Source organism: Telmatherina bonti (genome assembly GCF_933228915.1).
Source record: "Telmatherina bonti genome assembly, chromosome: 22".
Classification (NCBI taxonomy): domain Eukaryota; kingdom Metazoa; phylum Chordata; class Actinopteri; order Atheriniformes; family Telmatherinidae; genus Telmatherina; species Telmatherina bonti.
The window spans coordinates 27,120,126-27,130,568 of NC_136631.1; the positions used below are offsets into that span (position 1 = coordinate 27,120,126).

General features: G+C 44.4%; 1 protein-coding gene across 1 annotated transcript in view; it reads left to right on the forward strand.

The window, feature by feature from the left end:
- The window catches only part of akap6 (A kinase (PRKA) anchor protein 6), a gene marked incomplete at its 5' end in the record, with an annotated part of 238,431 nt that extends 229,473 nt beyond the window's left edge, over positions 1-8,958 (forward strand). The window contains 2 exons of the mRNA XM_079261663.1: positions 6,908-7,006; positions 8,819-8,958. Of these exons, the coding sequence (XP_079117789.1) occupies positions 6,908-7,006; positions 8,819-8,860 (141 nt within the window). The 3' untranslated portion in view covers positions 8,861-8,958. The remainder of the gene's footprint in view (positions 1-6,907; positions 7,007-8,818) is intronic.
- Positions 8,959-10,443: the final 1,485 nt, after the last annotated feature.

Consider the following 10,443-nt stretch of genomic DNA (forward strand, 5'->3'; position numbering starts at 1 on the left):
CTTTGTTTTAAACCGTTCCATCGTATTCCCACTTTGTTTTAAACCGTTCCGTCGTAGTCCCCCTTTGTTTTAAACGTTTCCATCGTAGTCCCACTTTGTTTTAAACCGTTCCGTCGTAGTCCCCCTTTATGTTTTAAACCGTTCCTTCTTAGTCCCACTTTGTTTTAAACTGTTCCGTCGTAGTCCTGCTTTATGTTTTAAATCGTTCCATCGTAGTCCCGCTTTATGTTTTAAACCGTTCCGTCGTAGTCCCACTTTGTTTTAAACCGTTCCATCGTAGTCCCACTTTGTTTTAAACCGTTCCGTCGTAGTCCCCCTTTGTTTTAAACCGTTCCATCGTAGTCCCACTTTGTTTTAAACCGTTCCGTCAAAGTCCCCCTTTATGTTTTAAACCGTTCCGTCGTTGTCCCGCTTTATGTTTTAAACCGTTCCGTCGTAGTCCCACTTTGTTTTAAACTGGTCCATCATAGTCCCGCTTTATGTTTTAAACCGTTCCGTAGTAGTCCCACTTTATATTTTAAACCGTTCCGTCGTAGTCCCACTTTATGTTTTAAACCGTCCCGTCATAGTCCCGCTTTATGTTTTAAACCATCCCGTCATAGTCCCGCTTTATATTTTAAACCGTTCCACCGTAGTCCCGCTTTATGTTTTAAACCGTCCCGTCGTAGTCCCGCTTTATGTTTTAAACCATCCCGTCGTTGTCCCGCTTTATGTCTTAAACCGTTTTGTCGTAGTCCCACTTTGTTTTAAACCATCCCGTCGTAGTCCCGCTTTATGTTTTAAACCGCCCCGTCGTAGTCCCGCTTTATGTTTTAAACCGTTCCGTCGTAGTCCCACTTTGTTTTAAACCGTTCCGTCGTAGTCCCACTTTGTATTAAACTGTTCCGTCGTAGTCCCACTTTGTTTTAAACCGTTCCGTCGTAGTCCCGCTTTATGTTTGAAACCGTTCCGTCGTAGTCCCACTTTGTTTTAAACCGTTCCGTCGTAGTCCCCCTTTATGTTTTAAACCGTTCCGTCGTTGTCCCTCTTTATGTTTCAAACCGTTCCTTCGTATTCCCACTTTGTTTCAAACCGTTCCGTCGTAGACCCACTTTGTTTTAAACCGTTCCGTCGTAGTCCCGCTTTATGTTTTAAACCGTTCTGTCGTAGTCCCACTTTGTTTTAAACCGTCCCGTCGTAGTCCCGCTTTGTTTTAAACCGTTCCGTCGTAGTCCCACTTTATGTTTTAAAACGTTCCGTCGTAGTCCCACTTTGTTTTAAACCGTTCCGCCGTAGTCCCGCTTTATATTTTAAACCGTTCCGTCGTAGTCCCGCTTTATGTTTTAAACCGTTCCGTCCTAGTCCCGCTTTATGTTTTAAACCGTTCCGTCGTAGTCCCGCTTTATGTTTTAAACCGTTCCGTCGTAGTCCCACTTTGTTTTAAACTGTTCCACCGTTTTCCCGCTTTATATTTTAAACCGTTCCGTCTTAGTCCCGCTTTGTTTTAAACGTTTCCACCGTTTTCCACCGTAGTCCCGCTTTATGTTTTAAACCGTTCCGTCGTAGTCCCGTTTTATGTTTTAAACCGTCCCGTCGTAGTCCCACTTTGTTTTAAACTGTTCCACCGTAGTCCCGCTTTATATTTTAAACCGTTCCGTCTTAGTCCCGCTTTGTTTTAAACGATTCCACCGTGTTCCACCTTAGTCCCGCTTTATGTTTTAAACCATCCCGTCGTAGTCCCGTTTTATGTTTTAAACCGTCCTGTCGTAGTCCCACTTTGTTTTAAACTGTTCCACCGTAGTCCCGCTTTATATTTTAAACCGTTCCGTCTTAGTCCCGCTTTGTTTTAAACGATTCCACCGTGTTCCACCTTAGTCCCGCTTTATGTTTTAAACCATCCCGTCGTAGTTCCGTTTTATATTTTAAACCGTCCCGTCGTAGTCCAGCTTTATGTTTGAAACCGTTCCGTCGTAGTCCCGCTTTATGTTTTAAACCGTTCCGTCGTAGTCCCACTTTGTTTTAAACTGTTCCACCGTTGTCCCGCTTTATATTTTAAACCGTTCTGTCGTAGTCCCACTTTGTTTTAAACCGTCCCGTCGTAGTCCCGCTTTATGTTTTAAACCGTTCCGTCGTAGTCCCACTTTATGTTTTAAAACGTTCCGTCGTAGTCCCACTTTGTTTTAAACCGTTCCGCCGTAGTCCCGCTTTATATTTGAAAGCGTTCCGTCGTAGTCCCGCTTTGTTTTAAACGTTTCCACCGTATTCCACCTTAGTCCCGCTTTATGTTTTAAACCGTTCCGTCGTAGTCCCACTTTGTTTTAAACCGTTCCGTCGTAGTCCCACTTTGTTTTAAACTGTTCCGTCGTAGTCCCACTTTGTTTTAAACCGTTCCGTCGTTGTCCCGCTTTATGTTTGAAACCGTTCCCTCGTAGTCCCACTTTGTTTTAAACCGTTCCATCGTAGTCCCCCTTTATGTTTTAAACCGTTCCGTCGTTGTCCCTCTTTATGTTTCAAACCGTTCCTTCGTATTCCCACTTTGTTTCAAACCGTTCCGTCGTAGTCCCACTTTGTTTTAAACCGTTCCGTCGTAGTCCCGCTTTATGTTTTAAACCGTTCTGTCGTAGTCCCACTTTGTTTTAAACCGTCCCGTCGTAGTCCCGCTTTATGTTTTAAACCGTTCCGTCGTAGTCCCACTTTATGTTTTAAAACGTTCCGTCGTAGTCCCACTTTGTTTTAAACCGTTCCGCCGTAGTCCCGCTTTATATTTTAAACCGTTCCGTCGTAGTCCCGCTTTATGTTTTAAACCGTTCCGTCGTAGTCCCGCTTTATGTTTTAAACCGTTCCGTCGTAGTCCCGCTTTATGTTTTAAACCGTTCCGTCGTAGTCCCACTTTGTTTTAAACTGTTCCACCGTTGTCCCGCTTTATATTTTAAACCGTTCCGTCTTAGTCCCGCTTTGTTTTAAACGTTTCCACCGTTTTCCACCGTAGTCCCGCTTTATGTTTTAAACCGTTCCGTCGTAGTCCCGTTTTATATTTTAAACCGTCCCGTCGTAGTCCCACTTTGTTTTAAACTGTTCCACCGTAGTCCCGCTTTATATTTTAAACCGTTCCGTCTTAGTCCCGCTTTGTTTTAAACGATTCCACCGTGTTCCACCTTAGTCCCGCTTTATGTTTTAAACCGTTCCGTCGTAGTCCCACTTTGTTTTAAACCGTTCCGTCGTAGTCCCACTTTGTTTTAAACTGTTCCACCGTAGTCCCGCTTTATATTTTAAACCGTTCCGTCTTAGTCCCGCTTTGTTTTAAACAATTCCACCGTGTTCCACCTTAGTCCCGCTTTATGTTTTAAACCATCCCGTCGTAGTTCCGTTTTATATTTTAAACCGTCCCGTCGTAGTCCAGCTTTATGTTTGAAACCGTTCCGTCGTAGTCCCGCTTTATGTTTTAAACCGTTCCGTCGTAGTCCCACTTTGTTTTAAACTGTTCCACCGTTGTCCCGCTTTATATTTTAAACCGTTCCGTCTTAGTCCCACTTTGTTTTAAACGTTTCCACCGTTTTCCACCGTAGTCCCGCTTTATGTTTTAAACCGTTCCGTCGTAGTCCCGTTTTATGTTTTAAACCGTCCCGTCGTAGTCCCACTTTGTTTTAAACTGTTCCACCGTAGTCCCGCTTTATATTTTAAACCGTTCCGTCTTAGTCCCGCTTTGTTTTAAACGATTCCACCGTGTTCCACCTTAGTCCCGCTTTATGTTTTAAACCATCCCGTCATAGTCCCGCTTTATATTTTAAACCGTTCCGTCGTAGTCCCACTTTGTTTTAAACCGTTCCGTCTTAGTCCCGCTTTGTTTTAAACGTTTCCACCGTGTTCCATCGTAGTCCCGCTTTATGTTTTAAACCATCCCGTCGTAGTTCCGTTTTATATTTTAAACCGTCCCGTCGTAGTCCAGCTTTATGTTTGAAACCGTTCCGTCGTAGTCCCGCTTTGTTTTAAACGTTTCCACCGTGTTCCACCGTAGTCCCGTTTTATGTTTTAAACCATCCCGTCGTAGTCCCACTTTGTTTTAAACCGTCCCATCGTAGTCCCACTTTATGTTTTAAACCGTTCCGTTGTAGTCCCACTTTATGTTTTAAAGCGTTCCATCGTAGTCCCGCTTTGTTTTAAACGTTTCCACCGTGTTCCACCGTAGTCCCGCTTTATGTTTTAAACCGTTCCGTCGTAGTCATACTTTGTTTTAAACTGTTCCACCGTAGTCCCGCTTCATATTTTAAACCGTTCCGTCTTAGTCCCGCTTTGTTTTAAACGTTTCCACCGTGTTCCACCGTAGTCCCGCTTTATGTTTTAAACCATTCCGTCGTAGTCCCGCTTTATATTTTAAACCGTTCCACCGTAGTCCCACTTTGTTTTAAACTGTTCCACCGTAGTCCCGCTTTATGTTTTAAACCGTCCCGTTGTAGTCCCTCTTTATGTTTTAAACCGTTCCATCGTAGTCCCGCTTTATGTTTTAAACCGTTCCGTCGTAGCCCCACTTTGTTTTAAACCGTTCCGTTGTAGTCCCACTTTGTTTTAAACTGTTCCGTCATAGTCCCGCTTTATCTTTTAAACCGTTCCATCGTAGTCCCGCTTTATGTTTTAAACCGTTCCGTCGTAGCCCCACTTTGTTTTAAACCGTTCCGTTGTAGTCCCACTTTGTTTTAAACTGTTCCGTCGTAGTCCCGCTTTATGTTTTAAACCGTTCCGTCGTAGTCCCACTTTGTTTTAAACCGTTCCGTAGTAGTCCTGCTTTATGTTTTAAACCGTTCCGTCGTAGTCCCACTTTATGTTTTAAACCGTCCCGTCGTAGTCCAGCTTTATGTTTTAAACCGTTCCGTCGTAGTCCCGCTTTGTTTTAAACCATTCCACTGTGTTCCACCGTAGTCCCGCTTTATATTTTAAACCGTTCCGTCTTAGTCCCACTTTATGTTTCGGCTCACTGTCCTGATGGAAGGTGAACCTCCGCCCCAGTCACATGGCTTTTCCAGACGGAAACAGGATTTCCTCCAACATGGCGCTGTATTTGGCTCCATCCATCTTCCCATCAACTCCGACCACCTTCCCTGTCCCTGCTGAAGAGAAGAACCCCCCCCCCCCCCCCCATGCTACCACCACCATGTTTGATACTTTTGCACTTTTCAGTTTTTTATGTGTGAAAAACAAAAAGTCTCATTGTACTCCGCATTTGTCATGATGTGTGTTTCATGAAGTCTCTTTAGTTTTTGCTTTCCTGTTTTATTTTGGAGTATGTTCCTGTTTTGCCTTTGTCTGCGTTCATCTGGGTTCATTTGTTTCCCCTGTGTCTTGTTGTGTTCTGTGTATTTTTACCCTCAGTTTTTGTCCTTAGCTTGCTGGTCCATTGAGTTGTTTTTGAGCCTGAGTTTAGTTCCCTGCCTTTTTAGATGAAAAACATATATTCTGGAGCATCCTTGGCATCCGCTCATCTCTGCATTTGGGTTCTCATCTCCACCAAAGCCTGACATGTGTGCCACTTTGTGTTGGTCTTTCACATACAGTTCCAATTGAATATATTCATGTTTGGTGTGTAATGTGTCAGAATGTGGAAAAGTTCAAGCAGTAGGAATACTTTGCAAGACGCTGTAACTTTCCTTCAGAATAAGAGGAGGAGATCTTCATCATGTCCAAGAGCATACATGAGAAGTTTCTGAGGGATTCAGCTTCATCTGTCTTTTGTTTGGATTGTTAAATCTGATGATATGAGATGATCTGCGTTTCTCTGTTGGAACCAGTGCTTATCGGACCAGTCTGTCCATTCTCCTCTGACCTCTGACAATAAGGTCACAGGGTCAGCTGCATGTTTTCTCTTCTTCAGACCTTCTCTGGAAACCCTGGACATGGTTGTGGGCGAAAATCCCAGGAAATACGCAGACCAACAACCTCAAAACTAATTTCTTCCTCATCCTGATGCTCAAGCAAGTCATCTTTACCATGTCTACATGACCACATGCTGCCATCCAATTGGCTGGTTAGGGTTAGCTTAGGTTTCGGAGCAGGTGAACACGTGGAGCTGGTAAAATGACTGGTGAGTGTCAGGTACACAACGTCTGGACAGAAAGCAAATCTGTTACTTTTGCCTAAAATGTTTTTAACACACCTGAACATGTCCAGCATATTTCTGAAATAAAACCGACATTTCCTGTTAGAAGGGAAGATTTCCTGAACATTTTGGCTTTTTGAGGTTGATGGAAACGTTCGGCTTGTTTTGATCTCCTGCCATGATCTTCAGGAAAACCTGCTCTCATGTCAAATTCCTTTTAGTTTTTATTCCAGTGTCAGACATGCTCCCATCGCTTGCTAGTACATCTGCACACTTTGTTGGCATGTTCAGACCTCCACACATGGTCTGCGAATGCTTCCAACAGGTTTCTATCAGCACACTTTGGTTTTAAGACAAACATCTGCGTTGCTTCTTGTTTGATCCAGTAAAACGGCAGCAACCTGAGGAATACACGCAGTTAAAGGCGCAAACAAGTGACTGGGAGCTTTTCTAAGTTCGTAAACATGCAGAAATGTGTGTGTAGCAGTGTGTGTTGGGGAGTGTATGGGAAGCTGCAGAGGTCTTTACAAAGCCATTAGTTGTGAACCAATTAGGAGAGCGGGACGAAGTGAGGAAGAGAATTATTTTCAGCCTGATGCTTGTTGCTATAATTGGGAATTTTTCTTCAGCTTGGACTCGAAGAACAAACAAGCTGATGGCAAAACAAAACCAAGCCTGATGAAACTGTTTAGATTTATTCTTCCACCTTGTTGTTGCAGCAGTAAACAGGCTTTTTGTCTTTTTTACGCTGCAGTCTTCATGTCAACGTCTTTGTCTTTTCCCTCCATCCTTTACACTTCTTCTGATCATTCCTTCCTGTTATCCGTTGTCATTTCTCAGGTGAGAACCTCTTCAGCGGTTCATGATCCCACCAGAGCGGTACAAGAGCAGAGCAAAGCACCGAAGAGGCCCCCCACCTCCAGGGCCAGAACAGTCACAGTGAGTAACAGCAAACACATCCACATCCATCCATTTTCAACATCACTCAACATGTGTAAAAGTAGTTCCAGGGGATTTTTAGCATGCGTTGCTGTAAAACCTCCATGTACTTCTCAGCATTGATGGAGCTTCCCAGATGTGGAAGCTGCCCACGCCATCAGCACTAATGCAACCCCATCCCATCAGAGATGCAGGCTGATAAGCTGGATGCTCCCTCTCCTCTTTAGTCTGCAGGACACGCCGTCCATGCTGTCCACAAACAATTCCACATCTTCATCCAGGTTTCCACTCAGAACATTTTAAATGAGCTTTGGTCCAGAGAAGACGGCGTGTTTCTGGATCCTCTTCACATATGATGGAGCTTTAACCTGCATGTCTGAATTTCAGCCTGAACTGGGTTCACACTGGTTTCCAGTCGAGAAGCATGTCTGGTTTTAATGCAGAACATGACCAGCATCTAGACTTGTCCTAGAATACAGAGATTCCTTCTGATTCTCTGAATCTTCTGATGACTCTGTAGATGGAAGATCTTCAAAGTCAGGGGAACATTTTCAGACCCAGTTTGTCTCAGACTGGTGAAGCTCTGTCCATCTGAGACTCTTACACAGTCATGTTTCCGCTCGCTCCCAGTGAAACCAGTAAGAAGCTCCTCCACGTGCTGCTGGCTCAGGTTCACACAATCAGCTCAGATTTTGCGTTAAATGATGAAACGTCTCAGTTTGTCTGCTGAGAGTAAAATATGACCTGCTGAGATCTGGAAATTATTATTTTCTGTTTTCATTTTGGTTTTTAACAACATGAAGTCACATTTCTGCCAACTCGCTGCACGCGGTCGAGTCTCCGCTCAGACTGATCCAAGCTGCACACACACACCTGAGTTACCAAACAGAATAAAGGCCATAACTAACACAATGTGTGCACGTGTGTGTGTGTACGTGTGTGTGATGTGTGCACCCTATGGGCACCTCCAGGGCGAAGCAAAACCTACTGCCCTCACACTCTAAACACACAAACCTGCACACGCACGTCCATACACACACCCCTGAGGGCAGGGCATACGAGTCCAGGTAGAAGTTCTGACAGCCCAACAGCTGCAGGTTAGACAGACATGCTGCACACACACACACACACACACACACACACACACACACACACACACACATACACAAAGGACAAACCTGCGTACACACTTACATGCAAAGAACAAAAAGACCAAAATCCAGCTCCATGAGGACACACACACACACACAACGCATGTAACGTCATGACAAGGGACACACACTCACTATCATACCCACATCATATCAGTGATGCGTACAGCTGGTCCTGACCCCCATGGCGTGGCCCAGTCTAGCCCACCTGTTCACACATGCACACAAAGACACACAAGTACACACTGTACACACAGACACAGGTGCAATTAAAGCAATTGTGAATGCGACGCGTGATGTGCTCTGTGACCCAGACAGCAGAAGGTCTGCAGCCAAACACACAGGAGAGTGTGTGTTTCACGTTTCATCACTGACTTGCGTTGGGAAAGTTTCACCAACTGGAAAATGAAGCCGAACGCCGCTGATGAAAACAATATCAATATTAGAACAATTCCATCTATTAAACATGTTCAGCGTTTAATTGATAGGGAAAATAAACCCGGGGTCTACGGACACATGTAGGACGTAGTGCAACCGCCAGAACAGACCTTGTCTGTTTATTCATGGAAGGTGGAGTTTTCCTCTGTCATCTGTTGACTGTAGAATAATAAGAAATGCTTTTGCTTCTTTTCTAACAACATCTGTCCTTTTGTCCATCCAGAGATCAGCTGTTGGAGCAAGAACCTCCAAGATTCAGCTGTAATGGACCTCTGCTGTGGCTTTCGTCTCCCTCCACCGTCTCCCTCCGCCGTCTTCGTCCTCTTAGAGAAGAGCTTCTGAACATTGTGAAGAGGACTGAAGTGGTCTGGACGAAGACGGTCTGGACGAAGACGTTGGTCTGGATGAAGACGATAGTCTGGATGAAGACGATGGTCTGGGTGAAGACGTTGGTCTGGACGAAGACGATGACGGTCTGGACGATGACGGTCTGGACGAAGACGTTGGTCTGGACGAAGACATTGGTCTGGACGAAGACGATGGTCTGGATGAAGACGATGGTCTGGACGAAGACGATGGTCTGGATGAAGACGATGGTCTGGATTAAGACATTGGTCTGGATGAAGACGATGGTCTGGATGAAGACGATGGTCTGGATTGAGACATTGGTCTGGACGAAGACGATGGTCTGGACGAAGACGATGGTCTGGACGAAGACGATGGTCTGGATGAAGACGATGGTCTGGACGAAGACGATGGTCTGGATGAAGAAATTGGTCTGGACGAAGACGATTGTCGGGATGAAGACATTGGTCTGGACGAAGACGATTGTCGGGATGAAGACATTGGTCTGGACGAAGACGATTGTCGGGATGAAGACATTGGTCTGGACGAAGACGATGGTCGGGATGAAGACGATTCAGACGGAGGACTGAAATAGAAGTGAAATGATTTGGTTTGTAACGATAAAACAGTTTTTTTCAGATGGAAATTCTGCAGTTTTCTGCCTGTAAAATTCCAACATGCACAAACATTTTCACCATGAAAGTCATTTGGTTATTGGTTGTCATAGCAACGTCAGAGCTGATTTCTATTACCTCCAGTCCTGTGAAATACCAGTCATGTATTTAAGGATTCATTCACTCATTCAATTGTTGTACAACAATACCTTCCCAGTTCTACTTGTCCCCCCCCACCACGCCATGAAGGACACATTTCAGTCATTCATCAGTTCAGAAACTTCTAGTTCAGATCACAGCAATGGGCTGATCAGAGGGTTTGTGTGTACTACTGGTTATTAGTTATTTACTAAAAATAAGTTGTCATGTACAGAAAGATATGCAGAAAAGGAGGATCGTCAAGCTCAGGAAGACTGTGGCTCCTGAATCCAAACACTCCGGTCCAGGTTGTTGCTGAATCTCTTTAGACTTTTCCTCTTCATGACTCGAGCACTCTGCCTTGAACCGGCAGTGTGAAAAGAGCTTTATGAAGATCCTGTGTGTCATTTCATCACACGTCTTTAAAATTGATCAGCAGTTAGTTTGTAAATGAAGATTACCATGCGGAGAGAGTTCAGCAGCTGCTGAGCACGTCGTTCATGTTGCGGGTCTGACTGCAAATTAGTTTATTGCTGTTAATATTTTACACCCAAACATAAATTAGGTCCAGAGTGAAAGAATGAGACAAGTCAGCAGGTTTGTGGAATGCCGAAGTCCGTCTTAGTAAAACAGCACAAATAAAGACGATGAAACCATTTTAAAAAGGTCCTTTTAACCAACAGATCTCAACATTTTAACTCTGAGGAGAAAGATGCTGCAGCTTAGAATCTGCATGGATTCCGACAGATGA